Source organism: Cherax quadricarinatus, chromosome 86, assembly GCF_038502225.1.
Source record: "Cherax quadricarinatus isolate ZL_2023a chromosome 86, ASM3850222v1, whole genome shotgun sequence".
Lineage (NCBI taxonomy): Eukaryota > Metazoa > Arthropoda > Malacostraca > Decapoda > Parastacidae > Cherax > Cherax quadricarinatus.
The window spans coordinates 7,429,804-7,454,304 of NC_091377.1; the positions used below are offsets into that span (position 1 = coordinate 7,429,804).

The following is a 24,501-nucleotide window of genomic DNA, read 5'->3' on the forward strand; positions in this document are numbered from 1 at the left end:
TCTGGTTGATGTGTGCCTCCTGAGACATGCTCGGTGTTATGGTCACCCCAAGATCTTTCTCCTCGAGCGAGGTTTGCAGTCCTTGGCCACCCAGTCTATACTCTGTCTGCGGTCTTCTTTGCCCTTCTCCGATCTTCATGACTTTGCATTTGGCAAGGTTGAATTCGAAAAGCCAGTTGCCGGACCATGTGTCCAGCCTGTCCAGGTCTCTTTGAAGTCCTGCCTGATCCTCATCTGATTTAATTCTCCTCATTAACTTCACATCACCTGGGAACAGGGACACCTCTGAGTCTATCCCTTCCATCATGTCATTCACATATACCAGAAATAGCACTGGTCCTAGGACCGTCCCCTGTGGGACCATGCTCGTCACAGGTGCCCACTGTGATACTTCATCTCGTACCATGACTCATTGTTGCCTCCCTGTCAGGTATTCTCGGATCCATTGCAGTGCCCTTCCTGTTATACGCGCCTGATCCTCTAGTTTCTGCACTAGTCGCTTGTGAGGAACTGTTTCGAAGTGTGTGTGTGTGTGTGTGTGTGTTACTCACCTAATTGTACTCACCTAATTGTGGTTGCAGGGGTCGAGACTCAGCTCCTGGCCCCGCCTCTTCACTGACCGCTACTGGGACCTCTCTCTCCCTGCTCCATGAGCTTTATCATACCTCATCTTAAAACTATGTATAGTTCCTGCCTTCACTACATCGCTTGCCAGACTATTCCACTTCCTAACAACTCTGTGACTGAAGAAATACTTCCTAACATCCCTTTGACTCATCTGAGTCTTCAGCTTCCAATTGTGACCCCTTGTTTCTGTGTCCCATCTCTGGAACATCCTGTCTTGGTCCACCTTGCCTATTCCATGCAGTATTTTGTATGTTGTTATCATGTCTCTCCTGACCCTCCTGTCCTCCAGTGTCGTCAGACTGATTTCCCTTAACCCTTCTTCATAGGACATTCCCCTTAGCTCTGGAACTAGCCTTGTTGCAAACCTTTGCACTTTCTCTAATTTCTTGACATGTTTGACCAGGTGTGGGTTCCAAAATGGTGCAGCATACTCCAATATGGGCCTGACGTACACAGTGTATAAAGTCTTGAACAATTTCTTACTGAGGTACTGGAACGCTATTCTCAGGTTTGCCAAGTGCCCTTATGCCGCAGCAGTTATCTGGTTAATGTGTGCTTCTGGCGATGTACTCAGTATTATACTCACTCCTAGAGCATTGCCTACCAGGCAACTGTTTAAACAGACACTGTAAAGGCTCACAGCAACCAGGTTAACTACTGAAACATATGCACCTAGTCCAATTTAACCAGTATATTTTGTCTTTGTCTCCATAGGGAAGTGGAAAAGAATTCTTCCTCTGCAAGCCATGTGTGTCATTAGGAGGTGACTAAAATGCCAGGAACAAGAGGCTAGTAAGTCCTTCTCCAGTATAAATTACTAAATTTTAAAAAGAAAACCCTTTCGTTTTTCTTGTTAGGTCACTCTGCTTGAGTAGGATATGGAGGATGTGTTGAAAAAATAAGTGTAAACTACATTTTGTATACTACAGAAAGAAATAGAGATTGTTTGTTTGTAAATAACAAAAAAGCACAATACCGTGACTGGAACGATACATAAATAACCCACACATAAAAGAGAGAAGCTTACGACGACGGTCCAAGTCGGACCGAAACGTCGTCGTAAGCTTCTCTCTTTTATGTGCGGGTTATTTGTGTATTGTTTGTTTGTTTGTATTACTACAAAATAAAGTGTTCTAATATATCACTTTTTACAGATGTGCAATTATGAGGACTGCCAGTGGGAATCTAGCTATTAACCCTTGGTGTTCCATTCTCTCCTTCACTTTAATTAATGATTACAATAAGCTCTTGATTAATGGACCTCAATTTAACAAGACCTTGAAAAAATGGGACAAAATTCTCTGGGTCAACTGATTCATAAACATAATAAAGTCTGCTGGTTACAGAATTGTTCATTGTTATGATCACTGTTATTTCAATGGAAATAAATAATTTTGACTTTTTTGGGGATTATCCTAGGTAATTTACATATATGTTAAACTATGCAAGATAATTGTACTTATGTGTACCTGCACCTAAATAAACTTACTTTCTTACTGGCCATCCACTCTCCTGTATTAGTTCATTAACCCGTAAACGGTCCAAGCAGATCTATGTTCACATGTGTAGTGCTCCAAAAGTAGATCTATGTTTTTTTACATATTTTCAAATATAACCAAAAAAAAAAAATAGATGATCAAAGTTTTTTTACACATTTTCAAATGTAAAAAAACAAAAAGAAGATCTACTTTTTTTTACATACTTTCAAATGTTGAAAAAATGTATACAGTGGACCCCCGCATAACGATCACCTCCGAATGCGTCCAATTATGTAAGTGTATTTATGTAAGTGCGGTTGTATGTGTATGTTTGGGGGTCTGAAATGGACTAATCTACTTCACAATATTCCTTATGGGAAAAAATTCGGTCAGTACTGGCACCTGAACATACTTCTGGAGTGAAAAAATATCGTTAACCGGGGGTCCACTGTATATATGTTTGGACTGTTAACGGGTTAAATCAAAGGTTTACTGTATATTGAATGTAAATGAATTCATTCATTTTCACATTCTAAGAAATGTTTTCTAGTGCACAATTTGGTTCTTAGATAACAGGTATATCTTGACTTCTACTTATACTAAGGTCACACTACACATGCATGTACTCGTTTATGTATACACACCCCTTTGAGTTTTCTTCTATGTTCTTAACAGTTCTTGTTCTTTTTTATTTCATCTCCACAGGAAAGTGGAAAAGAATCCGTTTTCCATAAGCAATGTAAAACAACTAAAATGCTGGGAGCAAGGGGTTAATAACCCCTTTTGTATAAATTACTGAACGTAAAAAGAAAAATTTTTGTTTTTCGTTTTTGGTCGATCTACCTCGGTGGGAGATGGCCAGTACATTATAAAAAAAATTTTTGTTCTTCAGTGCGAAGGTTACAGGTTAGGTGAAACCATAGTTTGCTCGTTGCTTTTAGGTTACCAAAGAATTTAGAAGTGGGTTTTGTTAATTAGGATTAGTACCAATATCTCTTCCAATGTCATCCCATTTACATCTCTATGCAGAATATCATTTTTAATTATCTAATATTAGAAAGATTAGCAATATTGTTACTTCATGCTTATCAGATCTCAAAAAAAGTGTATCATTCAAAACTGTGCACATGTGGAATCTAAAAGTCATTGAGTTTACAGGTGCAAATACACAAAGGATCTGCTGACTTCTGCCTACTTGACAGCAGCTCACACTTTCTCTATATCACACTAACTTAAGTGAACAGAGTTCTTTTCCCACAAAAGTAAGGCAAAATTGCAAATGGCATATGAAATGTCTGATTTAGTTTCTTTGCAACAGAAACACCACTGGTTTTGATTCTATTCAGAATGGCAAACAGTTTTAAAATATACATTATTAGTAATGAACAAAAAGTCACAATACCATGACTGGAACAATACACAAATAACCCCCACATAGGAGAGGGAAGTTTATAACAACGTTTTGATCTTGGCCCATTTACATGTCACACTTGTAAATGGTCCAAGTCAGACTAAAGCATCGTCATAAACTTCTCTCTCCTATGTGTGGGTTATTTGTGTATTATTTTTAATATTTAGTAATATAAGCAAGTATTAAGACTAAGTACTGCCTTGGCAAGGTATTGCAGATCCTTTCAAATAAAAAAGCAAAGCCCTTTACAAAATTAGGCAGGAAATGACTATGATCTAATTATATTTACAGTCTTACCTGGACAGCATGTTGGAGACATTGGACATACTGAATACATTGGAAAACATTCCTGCTTTGTTCCCATCAGGTCCATCTGCAGTAATAGGGCCTCCCACTCCACCAGCAGGTGGTGCTGATGATGGATGGACTCCCTGCTGCTGTTGCTGATGAGCAATGCTGTCCTTGTCTGCGTTGAAGCTTTCCATCCACGACAGTGGATAAGATAAGCGTTTCAGAACCTATAAGATAACTTAATGTTTTATTCCTCTGAACAAACTGGAACCCATTCTGCAATTATGGTAAAAAGCATTCACTGGAATACAATGCTAGAAAAAGATGGGGATAGCTTAACGGGTTCCTTCAGATCCAATCAGATATGAACAAACTTACTGATTCCTATGAAACTAAAACTAAAATAAAGGCAAGCTATTTACATCACCAAAATTTTGGAAAAATCATTCAGAAAATTAAGATGAAGAATGTAACATTCAAGATATGGTAATATTTTGCCTTTAATACCTTTATTGATCTGATGTGCAAAGGTTCGTAAACAGTACCACACCACAGTTTATACCTTACTCTTAAATCTTTCATTGTCAATTTTAAATTAATCACCACTGATGTGCAAAACATGTTTTGATAATGTAGTTTTTTACCCATGAGTTTTTATTTAAATTAAATTCCATGTGTAATAACATAGGGTAGGCACCCAGTCATAGGTAAAACAAGAATATGAATAAGAGCAAGCCACTAGTAACCCCTTTCCTTGTATAAATTACTAAATGTAAAAAAAAGAAGAAAAACTGTTTCTTCCTTGTCAAGTCATCCTGCCTTGGTCAGAGATGGCCGATGTAAAGATTATATTAACAAAAAATAAGCTGACAATAGTTACAAAAACAGTGTGGGAAGGAAATGCCTTGCACCTCACTCACTGCACATGTCCAGTAGAAAAGCAATGGCTAGAGGCAGCTACCACAGTGAAACAGAACAATGTAATTATTTATTCTATAGATCATATATACATACATGTATATAAAGTATGAATGCGTTAGGTAAAAATTTTAGAAAAAAATATTGATTTAAAATACTTTCTGCTTGAATTTTTGCAATAACCAGAAAAAATTATTTAAAATAGTTTCTGCTTGAATTATTTGCAATAATCATACCAGCAGATCAGCCTTCATAAGTAATTCATTGCTTCCAAAGTACCAATATCATTAGTTCGGAACATTATAAGTCAGATTATTATTATTATAATCAAAAAGAAGCGCTAAGCCACAAGGACTATACAACATTGTAAGTCAGATTATTATTATTATAATCAAAAAGAAGCGCTAAACCACAAGGACTATACAACATTGTAAGTCAGAACTTCGCAAATCAGAGACCTACTGTATAGCATTACATTTAGTATTTGAATAATACCTATAACTAAAAGCAGTGCTATGAGAGACAGAAACAACACTACTTTTACAGCCTAGTGTTAAGAGGTCCGGTTCACTACTAGTACCGAGAATCTGTATTACTCTCTCACCTCTGTCTGGCTCGAATGTAAATCACTCTGAGGTTTTGGGGTTGTTGTGGTTTGAGTGTGCTTTAACAACCTACGTGGAACACTGGAGATGTACCCAGTATCAGTTCTCCACAATCGACTTTGTGATACCCACTATTACCAAAGAAAGGATTTTCCTACATTGTTAGAGATGCAGTAATAATAATAATAATAATAATAATAATAATAATAATAATAATAATAATAATAATAATAAATATTATTATTATTTTCATGTGTAAATTAAATTTAGAGGTAATAAAAATAAGAAAGACTATTTGCATAAACTAAATGAATTTGAATAACATAAGAAAAATATAATCTGAACCTAAATTCTAATTTTAAGAAAATAAAGGCATAATATTCAGCAGAAAAAAACATAATTGCTTTCTTGTTTAATATATTTAACAAAAAACATAAATTATCTCTCAGGGAAAAAGAAAAAAAAAACTGTTGAAACAGAAAATATCAGCTGTATTTCCTACTTACCTTTTGCTTCCGTGATTCTTGCATATTGGCATCACTTCCCATGTCTGGTATGGCCTCTTCACCCTCCCCTGTTAAGTCGAAGGTCACCGAAGTGGTCCTCTTCTTCTCGTTGCACATTAAATCATCTTCCATTTGTTGGTCACCTGAGGTCCAATCAGTTTGAGCAAGGTCCTGAGCAGATATAGTATCACATTCAGTTTGAGCAAGGTTTAGGGGTGCGACCTGAGAGTCCTCTAGACGGCTTGCCTCTGCTATTGGCGTGAGATCTCCAGCAACAGGTACGGCCTGCTGCTGCTGGCCACTGGGGGAAGGCTGACCAGAAGAAGGCTGCCCATCTCCACTAGCTGGAGATACATCGGAACCAATGGGGGTTAGAAGCTCGTGTTCAAAGGCTTTCGGAAACGCTGAACTTTCACGGGTGTCACCCCCGCATGAGCAAGAAGAGTCATTATCATCTTGGGAGGCTGCCAGCTCAGGGAAGGTCGCATCTTTGCTGAGTGATGCATCCTTCCCTGGAGACTCTTGGCTACCAGTGAGTTCCACTTGACTTGGACCCCAGTAGATCTCTGGCTTTGGAATTTCAGGCCTTTATGGATATTAAATTTGTATACTGTAGATTAAATAAACTTAGGTGATCTTAAAAAGCAATAATAATACTCATAACAAATACTGTAACACTTGTAAACTCAGGTATAAGGCATATAACATAATTTAAAAACTAGGTCCTCATTTACTTAATGCTGTAAGATAAGAAAACTACACAAAGAAAATTCCTCTTACTTTGGTATACTGGTGTCCTTGACTCTCATATGAGCTATGTCGTAATAAAGCGCTGCATTCACCACAAATTCCATAGGAGCAATAACTCCATAACTCTCAGGTCCATGTTCAATAACCAGAGGGTCAGACACATTAGGGTCAAACATCACTGCATTTGGAGTCACCAAGAGAACACCTGCCACAACTCCCTAATGGGAAAATCAGAAGAGTATAATGAAAAAATCTATATTAATTAGAATTTTTTAATGTTCTACAAAGACTGTGCTACAGTACTTGTCTCATGAAACACCTATCACTAGTTTGTCTTACTTCAGTTTTCTTTAATATGCCATGCAAGGACACTGCCAACACTTTATATGGTGATTCGTTATCATGCCTATTTTATAGGGCAGTCATGGCAAAATACCCCAAAAATAAATCTTTGTTGTTAGAGAATCCAGCTCACACCCACAAAGACCCAAGTTCAATTCCCTGGCAGAACAAGAGGTATGGGCAAGTCTCCTTGCATCTCCTGCCTCTGTTCACCTAGCAATAAATAGGTACAGAGGTGTCAGGCAACTGTTATGGGCTGTATCTTAACCCTCTGAGGGTCGAGAGGCTCTCCCCCAAACTTGTTCTCATGGTTGAAAAATGTTCGAAAAAAAATAAATAAATAAATTATTTTTTTCTTATGAAATGATAGAGAATCTTTTTGCGATCATAATGACACCAAAAGTATGAAATTTGATGGAAAATTTATGGAATTATGCTCTCGCAAAGTTAGCGGTCTCAAAGTGGGCGATTTTGCCCACTTTGAGCCCTATTTTCGGCCAAATCCAATGTTGCAGTTGACTAAAATCATAGCTATTTCCCTAGAACTCCATTTGTCCTATCGATTAAGTACAAGAATCCACCCATTTACTGATTTCAACTACCCAATAAAGTGGTCAGAAATTGGCAATTTGGGCAATTTCACACAAATTTCAAAAGATACCAATTTCGAAATAGGGTCCAGAATAAACAAGACAGACATTCATGGCACTAAAATAACATTTTATCTTTTCATTAGTCACGTCTCTAGGCCCCTCTAGGCTTTCCATTTTTAATTTTTATTCTCACAGAAAATAGAAGGTTTTCTGTTATGTATACTACTGCATCATTGTAAAAACAGTATACATAATATCAGCGCACTTGTGAAAGAATATTACTCACCAGTTGACATGTATTGGATGCATGGCATGATTTGTTTACTCTTGAACATTGGCAAAAATCGGTCATTTCTGCTACTTTGAGCTCAATTTCAAGGTACTTGTCATCGTGAAACCAATCAAAATGATCTCTAATTCTGTAATATATCTTCCATTATATAAAATAAGACCAAGAAAATGAGAATACAACGATAAATACCATACGAAAATACACTAGAAATTCACTGTTTTAAACCAAAAACACAGTCGAAGCTTTTTTCTCATTATGCACAGCATGCTTCAGGATTTTTTTTGTACTGCGCACACTGACTACACATACCCATTCTTTCATATGTAGGCCTGCCAGCTTTCTTCCACCAGATTTGAAGGTGCTAGAATTTAGGCGTACAAGTACGTGACTGACCCTGGCTACAATGATGTATACTTGTACGTGACCGACCCTCAAAGGGTTAATGGGTGTTAATATACTGTAGACAGGGTTAGGTTTTCCAATGATCTGAGTCAGGAAGTAATTAGAACTATGTAAAAAATCTAAGACTATGTTAGCTATATACATTTTGCTATAGTTCTGTATCACTGGTCATTTCTCTTATTTTATATACAATATACAGGTGGGCTCTACTTTATAACACTTTGCTTTTCAGCATGTTGCTAATGCTGTGGTTTTCAATAATACACATTCTTCAGTTTTTCAGACTTCTTACAATAAAAGTATTCACCACTCATACAATTAATTAATTTTTCGAAGATTTTTGAGAGAGGGTGTAAATTGGATATTGGCCTATAGTTATTCAACTCTGTTTGGTCTCCTCCTTTGTGGATCGGGGTGACCCTTGCTATTTTGAGAACTGTAGGGAAGGTGGAGGATTCAATGGATTTGTTAAAGAGTGTTGCAATGATTGGTGATAGTACTTGTGATGCTTTTTTGTATATAAAGGGTGGTAAGGTATTTAAATCTCCTGCCTTGTTTTTCAGTGCGTTGATAATAAGGGAGACTTCGTATGGGTTAGTCGGAGCTAGGAACAGTGTGTTCGGGTAGTTGCCAGTGAGGTAGTCATTTGGTGGGGTATCTGAGCTTGGGATATTATTGGCAAGGTTTCGACCTATAGTGGAGAAGAAATCATATTGTTTACATGTAGTAAAATAATAATTACAGAGTGTACCACTAGAACACCTAGCATGGCTAGGCATTTTGGGCAGACTTAAATTAAATCTTAAGTTTAAAATATTACAAAATTATGAGGTAAGTTGGTATTATGGCTAAGTGACTAAATACTAGTTTGTGAGTTTAGCAATGTGAATGCTTTTGATTTGGCACCATACATAGTTTCAGTATTGGAGTATCACAGGCCAACTTATGACTAGTTAAGATTCATTATTTTGAGATTGAGATTGATATTTCTGTTTATGGTCAAATGGGTGAGTGAGTGTAAGTGTTAACCACCAGGTGGTATTCGTGTAATTAGTTGACAGGGTGTATCAGGGAGATAAGATGTTTTCTGATGGTAGTTTTGAAGGTGATGAATGTGTCTGCAGTTTTAGAATTTTCAGGTAGGGTGTTCCAGATTTTAGGGCCTTCGACATACATTGAATTTTTGTAAAGGTTTAGTCGGACACGGGGAATGTCATAGAGATGTTTGTGTCTGGTATTGTGCCTGTGGGTTCTGTCACAACTATCAAGAAAGCGTTTTAGGTCAAGGTTAATATTGGAATTTAAGGTCCTGTAGATGTAGATTGCACAGTAGTAAGTGTGGATGTACTGAACAGGGAGTAAGTTTAGATCTATGAAGAGTGGGGGGTTGTGTTGCCAGGGATGGGATTTGGTGATTATTCTTACTGTGGCTTTTTGTTGGGTTATTATTGGCTTTAGATGTGTTGCTGCAGTTGAACCCCAAGCACATATAGCATAGGTGAGGTATGGATATATAAGTGAATGGTATAGTGTGAGAAGGGCAGTTTGCGGCACGTAGTATCGTATCTTGGAGAGGATCCCAACCGTTTTGGATACTTTTTTGATTATGTGTTGGATATGGGTGCTGAAGTTCAGGTTGTTGTCGAGGTATAGGCCTAGGAATTTGCCCTCATTATGCCTGGCAATTAGAGTGTTGTCGATCTTAATGTTAATTTGCGCATCTCCTGCTCTGCTACCAAACATAATGTAGTAGGTTTTGTCAGTGTTAAGCGTAAGTTTATTGGCTGTCATCCAAGTCGATATTTTGATCAGCTCCTCATTAACAATGGTGTTGAGGGTGGCAAGATTAGGGTGAGAGATGACATAAGTCGTGTCATCAGCAAAGAGAATGGGGTTCAGGTGTTGAGATACGTTTGGAAGATCATTGATGTATATGAGGAAGAGCAGGGGACCAAGGACATTTCCCTGCAGAACTCCAGTATCAAGTGGCTGTGTTGTTGATGCTCTGTCTTTAATGGTGACATACTGATACCTATTAGTAAGGTAAGATTTGAAATATGCAAGCGCATGGCCTCTTATACCATAATGGTCAAGTTTGTGGAGTAGGATGCCGTGGTCTACTGCGTCAAAAGCTTTTCTTAGGTCAATAAAAATTCCTAGTGGATATTTCTTATTTTCCAATGCTGTGTAAAGCAGATCTAGCATTTTTATGATTGCATCGTTAGTGCTTTTATTTTTCCTGAATCCAAATTGGCAGGGGTTGAGTATGTTTTGTGCCGTTATAAATGAATATAGTCTCCTGTGCACGAGTTTCTCAAAGATTTTGGATAGCAATGGTAAGTTTGATATTGGCCTATAGTTGTTTAAATCTGTAGGGTCACCACCTTTATGTATTGGTGTAACCCTTGCCGTCTTGAGTAGTTTCGGGAAGGTGCTAGTTTCTAGTGACTTGTTAAAAAGTAATGAGATAGCATGCGAGAGGACATGGGCCGCTCTCTTGTACAATAATGGTGGGACATGAGACAGATTCCCTGAGTTATTTTTAAGTGACTTTATAATCTCGGTGATTTCCATGGGCTCAGTTGGAGCAAGATAGAAGGAATTTGGGAAATTCCCATCTAGGTAGTCCCCGGCATGGGCATTGGTGCATGGGATTTTATTGGCGAGATTAGAACCTATGGTTGAGAAGAAGTCGTTTATCTTGTTAGCTGTGTCAGTGGGATGCAGTGGTGTTTCATTAGGTTTAGTTAGGGCAATATTCTTGTTTTTTCAGTTTTTGGGTCCCTAGAATCTGAGAGTGTTTTCCAGGTCTTTTTTATATCTCCTCTTGTGTCTGTGAATCTACTGGAGTAGTATAGTTGTTTGGCTTTCTTTATTACTTTGGTGAGGACTGATGAATAGTGTTTAAGAATATCTTTGTGTATTAAGCCCTGTCCATATTGCTTTTCATATTGGTGTTTCTTATCAATGGATTTCAGAATGGTGCTGGTTAGCCATGGGCAACCAAGCCGTTTGTTTGTGATCTGTTTTGTTTTTATAGGACAATGTTTGTTGTATAGTCTAAGTAATTTGTTAAGAAAAATGTCTGTCCAGTCGTCAATACCATTGGCCTTGGAGAATTCTGTAGGCCAGTCAACAGTCTCTAGGTCAGCTGTGAACTTCCTTATTGAGTCCTCATCATGGAGTCTAAATGAAACTTTGTTGTATTCAAGTGGTGGTTTACTAATGTTTGTCAAGAGGAAGGTAGGGTAGTGGGCTGTAGTGCTATCTGTGATTGTCCCTGATTTAAGGGGGGCTAGTATATTGGTCCATATGTGGTCTATTATGGTTGCACTCGTTTCAGTGAGCCTGGTTGGTTTTGTTATTGTTGGTATGAGAAGTGTGTTGTTCATATTGTTGATGAAATCAGTTACAGGCTGATCATCTAGTAGGCCAAGGTTGATGTTGAAGTCTCCAGCTAAGAGAAGGTGGTGCTTATTCATTTGTCTGTTTGTTATTAGTGCCTTTAGTTTCTCACTGAAATTTGGGATGTTTGTAGAAAAATTACGCCTCTATCAATGTCGTTCATCAACTTCAAAGTCCTCAACATAAATATGATTTGGCGGTTGGGAATTTGCGAATATGTGAAGCCCGCGAAAGTTGAAAACGCGAATGTTGAGGGAGACCTGTAAGTCTGAGTACAGGGATTATTGGAGTTTGGACTGTATCCCATCTTTTCCTATTAAAATATAAGTTCCATATCCACAAATTCACCACGTGGAAGCTTCTCATGGAATGCCTTCATTTCACACATGGAGTTAAGTACTGTACATAAAAATTTATGGTTTTCTATCAGCACTGGATACTGTTATAGAGGTACAGTGGAACCTCAAATTTTGAACTTAATCCGTTCCAGGAGCTAGTTTTAAATTCGAAAAGTCTGAAAACTGAAGCAATATTTCCCATAAGAAATAATGGAAATACAATTAATCCGTTCCAGAAACCCAAAAATATTCACAAAAAAAATACATTTTATAGAGATTACAGTGGACCGTCGCCTAACGCTATTAATCCGTTCCTTAGAGCTCAACGTTAGGCGAAATTATCGTTAGGCAAATTAATTTTCCCCATAAGAAATAATGGAAATCAAATTAATGTGTTCCTGACACCCCAAAGTATGAACAAAAAAAAATTTTTACCACATGAAATATTAATTTTAATACACAAACTGAAGAAGACATGCACAGTTACATGACACTTACCTTTATTGAAGATCTGGTGATGATTGATAGGATGAGAGGAGGGGAGACTGTGGATGGTGTTAATGTTTAGAAGGGGAATCCCCTTCCATTAGGACTTGAGGTGGCAAGTCCTTTTCCGGGGTTACTTCCCTTCTTCTTTTAATGCCACTAGGACCAGCTTCAGAGTCACTGGACCTCTGTTGCACAACATATCTGTCCATAGAGGCCTGTACCTCCCGTTCCTTTATGACATTCCTAAAGTGTTTCACAACATTGTCAGTGTAATAGTCACAAGCATGGCTTGCAATAGCTGTGCGAGGGTAATTTTCATCAAAAAAGGTTTGCACTTTAAGCCACATTGCACACACATTTCCTTAATCTTCGAAGTAGGCAACTTCCTCAATTTCTCTATCCCCTCCTCTGAAGCAGTTTCCTCAGGTCTGGCCTCTTGCTGTTGAAGATGATCTAGCAGCTCATCAGTGGTTAGTTCTTCATTGTCCTCCTCCACCAACTCTTCCACATCCTCCCCACTAACCTCTAACCCCAAGGACTTCCCCAATGCCACAATGGATTCCTCAAATTGCATAGGATTCCCAGGGTTAGCCTCAAACCCTTCAAAATCCCTTTTGTCTTCGCATTCTGGCCACAGTTTCTTCCAAGCAGAGTTCAAGGCCCTCTTAGTCACTTCCTCCCAAGCCTTACCTATAATGTTTACACAATTGAGGATGCTAAAGTGATCTCTCCAAAACTCTCTTAGAGTCAATTGAGTTTCTGAGGTCACTACAAAGCACCTTTCAAACATAGCTTTTGTGTACAGTTTCTTGAAGTTGGAAATGACCTGCTGGTCCATGGGCTGCAGGAGAGGAGTGTTATTAGGAGGCAAAAACTTGACCTTAATGAAGCTCATTTCCGCAGAAAGTCGCTCTGCCACGTCTGAAGGATGACCAGGTGCATTGTCTAATACCAGGAGGCACTTAAGGTCTAATTTCTTTTCAATTAGGTAATTTTTCACAGTGGGGGCAAATGCATGGTGTAACCAGTCATAGAAAAAGTCCCTAGTGACCCATGCCTTACTGTTTGCCCTCCACAGCACACACAAATTAGCCTTGAGGACATTGTTTTTTCCTGAACACTCTGGGAGTTTCAGAGTGATACACCAATAAAAGCTTCACTTTGCAATCACCACTAGCATTGGCACACATCAACAGAGTAAGCCTGTCTTTTATTGGCTTATGTCTTGGGAGTGCCTTTTCCTCCTGAATAATGTAGGTCCTGCTTGGCATTTTCTTCCAAAACGGGCCTGTTTCGTCACAATTAAACACTTGTTCAGGTTTCAGTCCTTCACTGTCTATGTACTCCTTGAATTCCTGCACATATTTTTCAGCTGCTTTGTGGTCCAAACTGGCAGCCTCACCATGCCTTATCACCCTATGTATGCCACTATGTTTCTTAAATCTCTCAAACCAACCTTTGCTGGCCTTAAATTCACTCACATCACAACTAGTTGCAGGCTTTTTTCTAATTAAATCGTCATGCAACTTCCTAGCCTTTTCACATATGATCGCTTGAGAGATGCTATCTCCTGCTATCTGTTTTTCGTTTATCCACACCAATAACAGACTCTCAACATCTTCTATCACTTGTGATCTCTGCTTCAAAAACAAAGTTGCACCTTTGGCAAGAGCAGCTTCCTTGATTGCTGTTTTCTTGGCCACAATAGTAGCGATGGTTGGTTGGGGTTTTGTGTACAACCTGGCCAGCTCGGAGACACGCACTCCACTTTCATACTTAGCAATGATCTCTTTCTTCATATCCATAGTAACTCTCACCCTTTTTGCTGTAGGGTTGGCACTAGAAGCTTTCTTGGAGCCCATGGTGACTTATTTTGCAGTTGCAATCACTAAAAAGGCTGTGATAATATGAAATGTTCCGATTGTATGCTTGGAAGCGACCGCAGTGGCTGGCTTGTAAACACTGGCACCCACGGAACAAGTGAGGTGGGCTCAGGCCGCACGTGGACGCGTCTCGAACGAATCGCGTTGAGTGAGTTTTTTAGTGCTAGCCGAGGCAAAAGTTTTGCATTAAAATGTATCGCTAGGCGGATTTAACGTTATGCGATGCATTCGTTAGGCGAGGGTCCACTGTAGTTACAGTTTTATGCACACACAACAAATACTATAGTGTTTAATTATGTATATAAATATAAAATAACATTTTTACTTACCTTTATTGAAGATTGGTGATGGCATCTGGAAGATAGGGAGGAGGAGAGAGGGAGTTGGTGTTAGTGTTTGGAAGGAGAATCCCCCTCTATGAGAACTTCTGGTATTAAAGCCCTCTCTGGGGTTACTTCCCTTCTCTGTATTTTAATGCCACTAGGACCAGCTTGAGAGTCACTGGACCCTTGTCTCAAAAAATAACTGTCTACAGTCCTCTGTTTCTGTCTCACAAAATAACTCCACAGTCCTCTGTTTCTGACTCACAAAATAACTGTCTACAGTAATCTGTTTCTGTCTCACAAGATAACTGTCTACAGTCCTCTGTTTCTCACAATATAACTGTCCACAGTCCTCTGTTTCTGTCTCACAAAATAACTGTTCACAGTCATCTGTTTCTGTCTCACAAAATAACTGTCTACAGTCGTCGGTTTCTGTCTCACAAAATAACCCCACAGTCGTCTGTTTCTGTCTCACAAAATAACCCCACAGTCGTCTGTTTCTGTCTCACAAAACTCCACAGTCGTCTGTTTCTGTCTCACAAAATAATTCCACAGTCGTCTGTTTCTGTCTCACAAAATAACTCCACAGTCGTCTGTTTCTGTCTCACAAAATAGCTCCACAGTCGTCTGTTTCTGTCTCACAAAATAGCTCCACAGTCGTCTGTTTCTGTCTCACAAAAAAACTGTCCACAGTTGTCTGTTTCTGTCTCACAAAATAACTGTCCACAGTCATCTGTTTCTGTCTAACAAAATAACTGTCCACAGTCATCTGTTTGTCTCACAAAATAACTGTCCACAGTCCTCTGTACATCCTGGCAAGCTCAACAAGTCTCACACCACTCTCATACTTCTGTATTATTTCCTTCTTCACATCTATGGTGTTTCTCACTTTCTTTACCACAGGGGTACCACTAGCAAGTTTCTTTGGGCCCATGGTAGCTTATTTCACAGTCCCACAAGCACTAAACACAATGAAACAATCGTAAAATGATGAATGCGAGTGTAGGTTAGCGTTCACTCAAGCATAAACAAAGCTAGACTGGCTCACTGCACCTGCGCGGGGACGCAGACAGAGCAGGCTGGGGGACAGGTCCCATACCCGGCAGTCCGAAAATACGGGCGCGTTCGATAATAGGGACAAAGTTTGTTTGAAAAAAGGGTTCTATTTTTGAAGCGTTCGATACGTGATACGTTCGAATTTTGAGGTTCCACTGTAATAATTCAATTGGTTAATAGATAACGAAGACCAATGGAAGTAAAGATGACACAGACAATGTGTATCATGGCAATTCTTCTATGAATGAATGTTACACTCTATAGATACACTATTGCCTGAGGATGACCGAAAAGCCGTGAAAAAAACTCAGTCCTTAACGATGAATGTTATCAAGCCTCCCCCCCAAAATTTAAGATACTTAGCAGAGTAATATACCTGGTTCCTATGGTTTACATATACAAGCAAAATACCAACAAATATGGGCATAAAAATACAATATGCAGAACAATATTTCATTGGGACATCATTTCACTTAAGGTAAAACTTTATCAAGTCATGAAGTCTTATTTTCATTTATGCTTGTCTGTTTTTTGATGTGACTTTTCAGTGCAACAGAACAATGATGGCCTTTTCTCTGTTGTCTGTAGGGATGAGTAGGCAATAATGTTCAATGAAGCAAGGCAATAGATGTTGGGATGCAGCCTTATTGCTGTTTTCTCTCCCAGTTTGAGATGTGAGGTAGTTAAAATTGCATCCTCAACAGCTGGTGCAGCGCTATGCATAAATTCATATTTTTAACCATTATCACAGGTTTCCAACTCCATTCAAGGAATAGTTCAGCAGGATTAAGGCATTTCTGTTGGTATTATGAAGAAAGAATTAAATGTTACTATTTAAGTGGCAACAAACTGGATGTCCTGTGGCTTGGTTGGTAGCGCACTCAGCTCACACAATGAGTGCCTGTGGTTTGATTCCTGGTCGGATAGAAACCATGGGAATGTTTCCTTACACCTGCTAGGTGAACAGGGACAAGAGTCCCTGTTCACATAGCAGTAAGTAGGTACTTGGGTGTTAGTTAACTGGTGTGGGTGGCATCCTGAGGGGTGGTAGTATACCTCAGATAGGGCTGGGCTTCAATATGAATTGAGGTAGGATAACAGCACTTGGCCTGTAAAATTGATGTGTAAAAAAAATTATTGATGTTAAAGGGATTATTTTGATGAGCAGAATATTAGCTCTGTGCAAATGTTGCTAACCTAGAATGCTTGTAATGTTCATAGATAGGTAGTAGCTATTACAATGTTCATAGATATTGTAATGTTCATAGATAGGTAGTAGCTATTACAATGCATGCATTAGCAACAGATCTTGCAGTGTTGAATACACATCAACAGACTCGGTAATTCACTACAGTTTGTTACAGAATTGTGATTTTAACATGCTTGTATTGGTATGTTGTCTGCTTGAAACTTATTGCTGCTACTGCACTAATCTCTAATTATTTTGCACCAAATGCCTTCAATTAACTTGCAGCTGCCCAACCCAAGTTTCATATACCAGTCCAAGAAGAGAGATGGAGCCAGACTAGAGAAAGGATGTCATAACATATATTAGTTGTGATAGTATTATTATCATGGGTGAGTATGTGCACACTTAGGATGCAGGAGAATTCCCAGTAAGGTATGTGGTATCATCCAAGTTGGTTGCCAGAAATGAGTTGACCCAGTGGGTGAAATATCACTCTAAATTAGGATGTTCTTTATACAGCAGGTGGAATGTTACCGTCTGAGACCCTCCTACTGGGTTATTACTCAAGTAGGTTACCATATGAATACTCCAGTATTGTCCTCCCTTCTCCCTTGCCCTGACAGGAGCCAAGACTCAACCCCTGCAACCACAAATTAATGAGTATACCAAGAGGGTCTTTTGAGTCTGAGTTAGAGTACAGATGTCATGGTACCAGGACACAGGAGGGCAAGGAAGACAGTGTGTGATGATGGCCGGGGGACTAACCAATCTGTTAATATGCGATGGCCAAATTATTGGGCATCGTTTCTTCATTACTGTTGTTCTGCATGCCAGAGCAGATCTAACCCGGCTTTAGGCTTGTATGTGCTAACGCTCACCTTTCCAGTTTTGTCTCTTGTGCCCTTCTTCTCAGGTCAGGTACAGCATCATCAGGGTCAGCAACCAGTCGCTGTAGGTGAATCAGCACGTGTAAAATATGTCATGCCAACTGAAGCTCTAATGCTTAAATCTGAACATATTTCTAGTGAGTACACCAGAGTTAGTATTTATGAAGTCATGGTTGTTGATACATAAATGTTCAAGGTGTAGCAAGGAAATTAACTAATTCCTTTTTCAGTAATAAAAGTACACAATTTGTTTATCCTAGGTAGTAGGTTGGTAAACAGCAACCGCCCAGGGAGGTACTTCCGTCCTGCCAAGTGAGTGTAAAACGAAAGCCTGTAATTGTTTTACATGATGGTAGGATTGCTGGTGTCCTTTTTTTCTGTCTCATAAACATGCAAGATTTCAGGTACGTCTTGCTACTTCTACTTATACTTAGGTCACACTACACATACATGTACAAGCATATATATACACACCCCTCTGGGTTTTCTTCCTAGTTCTTGTTCTTGTTTATTTCCTGTTATCTCCATGGGGAAGTGGAACAGAATTCTTCCTCCGTAAGCCATGCGTGTTATAAGAGGAAACTAAAATGCTGGGAGCATGGAGCTAGTAACCCCTTCTCCTGTACAAATTACTAAATTTAATATGAGAAACTATGGTTTTTCTTTTTGGGCCACCCTGCCTCGGTGGGATACGGCCGGTTTGATAAAAAAAAAAAAATTGTTTATCTAATGAAAAGTATATCTTAGTATGTTCCTGTTATAAATTTTCTGAGCCTGTCTGGCACATTGTCAATATATGTTTATTACTTGTAATGTTTCTATACCTTACTCTGAAATACTAATGTTGTATAGATAGGTCCAACAGCATGCTTAATACAAAATTGGTGAGCTGCTGAAATAAGGTATATATTTTATATGTAATGTATTCTTTATAACAGAGTCAATTTATGACTGATTATTTTTTTTTTTTTATTATCACACCGGCCGATTCCCACCAAGGCAGGGTGGCCCGAAAAAGAAAAACTTTCACCATCATTCACTCCATCACTGTCTTGCCAGAAGGGTGCTTTACACTACAGTTTTTAAACTGCAACATTAACACCCCTCCTTCAGAGTGCAGGCACTGTACTTCCCATCTCCAGGACTCAAGTCCGGCCTGCCGGTTTCCCTGAATCCCTTCATAAATGTTACTTTGCTCACACTCCAACAGCACGTCAAGTATTAAAAACCATTTGTCTCCATTCACTCCTATCAAACACGCTCACGCATGCCTGCTGGAAGTCCAAGCCCCTCGCACACAAAACCTCCTTTACCCCCTCCCTCCAACCCTTCCTAGGCCGACCCCTACCCCGCCTTCCTTCCACTACAGACTGATACACTCTTGAAGTCATTCTATTTCGCTCCATTCTCTCTACATGTCCGAACCACCTCAACAACCCTTCCTCAGCCCTCTGGACAACAGTTTTGGTAATCCCGCACCTCCTCCTAACTTCCAAACTACGAATTCTCTGCATTATATTCACACCACACATTGCCCTCAGACATGACATCTCCACTGCCTCCAGCCTTCTCCTCGCTGCAACATTCATCACCCACGCTTCACACCCATATAAGAGCGTTGGTAAAACTATACTCTCATACATTCCCCTCTTTGCCTCCAAGGACAAAGTTCTCTGTCTCCACAGACTCCTAAGTGCACCACTCACTCTTTTTCCCTCATCAATTCTATGATTCACCTCATCTTTCATAGACCCATCCGCTGACACGTCCACTCCCAAATATCTGAATACGTTCACCTCCTCCATACTCTCTCCCTCCAATCTGATATTCAATCTTTCATCACCTAATCTTTTTGTTATCCTCATAACCTTACTCTTTCCTGTATTCACCTTTAATTTTCTTCTTTTGCACACCCTACCAAATTCATCCACCAATCTCTGCAACTTCTCTTCAGAATCTCCCAAGAGCACAGTGTCATCAGCAAAGAGCAGCTGTGACAACTCCCACTTTGTGTGTGATTCTTTATCTTTTAACTCCACGCCTCTTGCCAAGACCCTCGCATTTACTTCTCTTACAACCCCATCTATAAATATATTAAACAACCACGGTGACATCACACATCCTTGTCTAAGGCCTACTTTTACTGGGAAAAAATTTCCCTCTTTCCTACATACTCTAACTTGAGCCTCACTATCCTCGTAAAAACTCTTCACTGCTTTCAGTAACCTACCTCCTACACCATACACTTGCAACATCTGCCACATTGCCCCCCTATCCACCCTGTCATACGCCTTTTCCAAATCCATAAATGCCACAAAGACCTCTTTAGCCTTATCTAAATACTGTTCACTTATATGTTTCACTGTAAACACCTGGTCCACACACCCCCTACCTTTCCTAAAGCCTCCTTGTTCATCTGCTATCCTATTCTCCGTCTTACTCTTAATTCTTTCAATTATAACTCTACCATACACTTTACCAGGTACACTCAACAGACTTATCCCCCTATAATTTTTGCACTCTCTTTTATCCCCTTTGCCTTTATACAAAGGAACTATGCATGCTCTCTGCCAATCCCTAGGTACCTTACCCTCTTCCATACATTTATTAAATAATTGCACCAACCACTCCAAAACTATATCCCCACCTGCTTTTAACATTTCTATCTTTATCCCATCAATCCCGGCTGCCTTACCCCCTTTCATTTTACCTACTGCCTCACGAACTTCCCCCACACTCACAACTGGCTCTTCCTCACTCCTACAAGATGTTATTCCTCCTTGCCCTATACACGAAATCACAGCTTCCCTATCTTCATCAACATTTAACAATTCCTCAAAATATTCCTTCCATCTTCCCAATACCTCTAACTCTCCATTTAATAACTCTCCTCTCCTATTTTTAACTGACAAATCCATTTGTTCTCTAGGCTTTCTTAACTTGTTAATCTCACTCCAAAACTTTTTCTTATTTTCAACAAAATTTGTTGATAACATCTCACCCACTCTCTCATTTGCTCTCTTTTTACATTGCTTCACCACTCTCTTAACTTCTCTGTTTTTCTCCATATACTCTTCCCTCCTTGCATCACTTCTACTTTGTAAAAACTTCTCATATGCTAACTTTTTCTCCCTTACTACTCTCTTTACATCATCATTCCACCAATCGCTCCTCTTCCCTCCTGCACCCACTTTCCTGTAACCACAAACTTCTGCTGAGCACTCTAACACTACATTTTTAAACCTACCCCATACCTCTTCGACCCCATTGCCTATGCTCTCATTAGCCCATCTATCCTCCAATAGCTGTTTATATCTTACCCTAACTGCCTCCTCTTTTAGTTTATAAACCTTCACCTCTCTCTTCCCTGATGCTTCTATTCTCCTTGTATCCCATCTACCTTTTACTCTCAGTGTAGCTACAACTAGAAAGTGATCTGATATATCTGTGGCCCCTCTATAAACATGTACATCCTGAAGTCTACTCAACAGTCTTTTATCTACCAATACATAATCCAACAAACTACTGTCATTTCGCCCTACATCATATCGTGTATACTTATTTATCCTCTTTTTCTTAAAATATGTATTACCTATAACTAAACCCCTTTCTATACAAAGTTCAATCAAAGGGCTCCCATTATCATTTACACCTGGCACCCCAAACTTACCTACCACACCCTCTCTAAAAGTTTCTCCTACTTTAGCATTCAAGTCCCCTACCACAATTACTCTCTCACTTGGTTCAAAGGCTCCTATACATTCACTTAACATCTCCCAAAATCTCTCTCTCTCCTCTGCATTCCTCTCTTCTCCAGGTGCATACACGCTTATTATGACCCACTTCTCGCATCCAACCTTTACTTTAATCCACATAATTCTTGAATTTACACATTCATATTCTCTTTTCTCCTTCCATAACTGATCATTTAACATTACTGCTACCCCTTCCTTTGCTCTAACTCTCTCAGATACTCCAGATTTAATCCCATTTATTTCCCCCCACTGAAACTCTCCTACCCCCTTCAGCTTTGTTTCGCTTAGGGCCAGGACATCCAACTTCTTTTCATTCATAACATCAGCAATCATCTGTTTCTTGTCATCCGCACTACATCCACGCACATTTAAGCAACCCAGTTTTATAAAGTTTTTCTTCTTCTCTTTTTTAGTAATTGTATACAGGAGAAGGGGTTACTAGCCCATTGCTCCCGGCATTTTAGTCGCCTCATACGACACGCATGGCTTACGGAGGAAAGATTCTTTTCCACTTCCCCATGGACAATAGAAGAAATAAAAAAGAACAAGAGCTATTTAGAAAAAGGAGAAAAACCTAGATGTATGTATATATATATATGCATGTGCGTGTCTGTGAAGTGTGACCAAAGTGTAAGTAGGAGTAGCAAGATATCCCTGTTATCTTAGCGTGTTTATGAGGCAGAAAAAGAAACCAGCAATCCTACCATCATGCAAAACAGTTACAGGTTTTTGTTTCACAGTCATCTGGCAGGACGGTAGTACTTCCCTGGGTGGTTGCTGTCTACCAACCTACTACCCTAACCTATGACTGATATCTGTTAATATTTGTAAATGATTTTAGCAATCATCACTCGTTTTCCCCTTTTTTGGGCTCAGATCTGATTTCATAAATTGGAAAGGAAAATGGAGGGCCCGGTATATACAGCACTCTTTTTTTAAGTGTTCCATGTTACTGCTGGTTTCAAACTGAGCCACTGTTCATTATGTTTCACCTGCTGGCGATTGTCACTGGTGGGTGGAACAATGGATCAATTGAAAGTCAACAAATATGTGGAACACCAAAAATAGGTGCTGTATATGCGGGTTCCTACTGAATTTAAAGAGATAAGAGCTACAGTAAAGTCTTGCTTAACATAACCCTGAAAAATGCGAAGTCAGCAATATATTCATGAAAAACACCGAAAACTCCTCCAACACACGCTGTGTAATTTGCGAAATCCATGGTGAGCGTGGGTTAGTAATTCTCTTCTCCCAGCTAGCATGAGCCTAGTGGAAGAAGCTATTGTTTATAGGATATTACTCCACAATGTTAGCTCACCCATGCTGCCACCTCAACCCAATATGGCCATGACAACCATTTCTGCATACTTTCATGGCAACATAAAATTCATTCCTGTCATTTTTTAGCCTATTTTAAACAAGAAAACAGTGTAGCAAAGATATGATCTGGACTGCAGCTCTGTGAGTCACTGAGAGTTTTGAGAGCCCCACAGCTATGCTGTATTGAGCAATGTTTCCCAGTTTCTGTGAAGGAAATACATTCTAAACTGAGTCAACAATCAACTTCCCTCAGGCCTTAACCCTTTCAGGGTCCGTCCCGTAGATCTACGGCTTTACGTTCAGGGTCCAAACCGTAGATCTACGCAATGAGCTCAGCTCACTCTGATAAACTGTGAGTGGTACATTTGGGCCTAGATATGAGAGAATACATCTATGTGGTATGTGTGCACCACATAAAACAGATCCTGCAGCACACTGTGTATAATGAGAGAAAAAAAATGAAATCATGATTTTTCGATTAAAACAGCAACTTTGCAGTGTTTTTTCGTATGTTTTTTATAGTTGTATTTGCGATTTCTTGGTCTCATTTGATAGAATGGAAGACATATTACAGAAATAGAGATGATTTTGATTGGTTTTAGCATTGGAAATGGCTTGAAACTGAGCTCAAAGTAGCGGAAATGTTAAATTTTTGCCGATATTCAAGAGTAAACAAACGACCTCACACGTCTAATACACGTCAGCTGGTGGGTCTAATATACATTCACAAATATGGTGATGATATTTATACAATTATTACAGTATTGAATAACAGTAAATCTTCTATTTTTTGGTGTGAATAAAAAATCAAAATGGAATTTATTTGTAAAGCCTCAAAACATAACTAATGAACAGAGGAAATGTTAGTTTAGTGCCAGGAATGCCTACATTGTTCATTCTGGACCCTATTTTGAAATTGGAATATTTTGAACTTTGTGTTAAATTGGCCAAATTAACAATTTCCGATCACTTTATTTTGTAGTTGAAACAGTTGACTTGGCGATTTCTTGTGCTCAATCGATAGAATAGAAGTAATACTAGTGAAATAGCTAAGAATTTGGTTGATTGGAATAATGTAATTGGCCTAAAATGGGAGTCAAAGTCGGCAAAATCGCCGATTCGTAAATATCGCTGACACATCAAAATTCGCGAGAGCATAATTTCGTCAATTTTCCACCAAATTTCGTACTTTTTGTTTTATTACCTTCACAAAAAGATTCTCTACGATTTCATAAGAAAAAATAACAAATTTTTTTTTTGAAAATTCTTGGACACTGGTGCGTGACTCCAGATTTGGGCCTTGGACCCTGAAAGGGTTAAAAATGGTAATTGATGGTGGTAGGCGACAGTAATGGTAGCACTGTGTTGAGCTCTATTTCCCAGTGGCTGCAAAAGGAATCACACTTTACCAATTCAACAACCCATTAAGATTAAAATCAATTTAATATTGTGAGGCCTTCCCATTAAGATTCAAATCTATTTAATATTATGAACTAAGCAGAAGTGAAAAGATGCCTATGAGTGAGTTGGATGTTGCATGTCACATTATACCTTCGATATACAGGGGTACCTTGACTTATGAGTGCCCCAACTTACGAGTTCTTCAAGTTACGAGCCGTCGCTCAGTTGATTTTTTGCTTT

The 24,501-nt window shown here is 39.1% G+C and overlaps 1 protein-coding gene across 5 annotated transcripts in view; it reads right to left on the reverse strand.

Annotated features, from left to right (window-relative positions):
* The window catches only part of LOC128703002 (uncharacterized), an 805,350-nt gene that overhangs the window by 96,610 nt on the left and 684,239 nt on the right, over positions 1 to 24,501 (reverse strand). For 4 of the 5 annotated variants that reach the window (XM_053797523.2, XM_053797522.2, XM_053797524.2 and 1 more), the window contains exons 8-11: positions 6,617 to 6,804; positions 5,837 to 6,422; positions 5,330 to 5,461; positions 3,814 to 4,034 (exon numbers count right to left, since the gene is read on the reverse strand). In XM_053797523.2, the coding sequence (XP_053653498.2) occupies positions 3,814 to 4,034; positions 5,330 to 5,461; positions 5,837 to 6,422; positions 6,617 to 6,804 (1,127 nt within the window). The remainder of the gene's footprint in view (positions 1 to 3,813; positions 4,035 to 5,329; positions 5,462 to 5,836; positions 6,423 to 6,616; positions 6,805 to 24,501) is intronic. The other variant, XM_053797525.2, reaches the window with a different exon arrangement.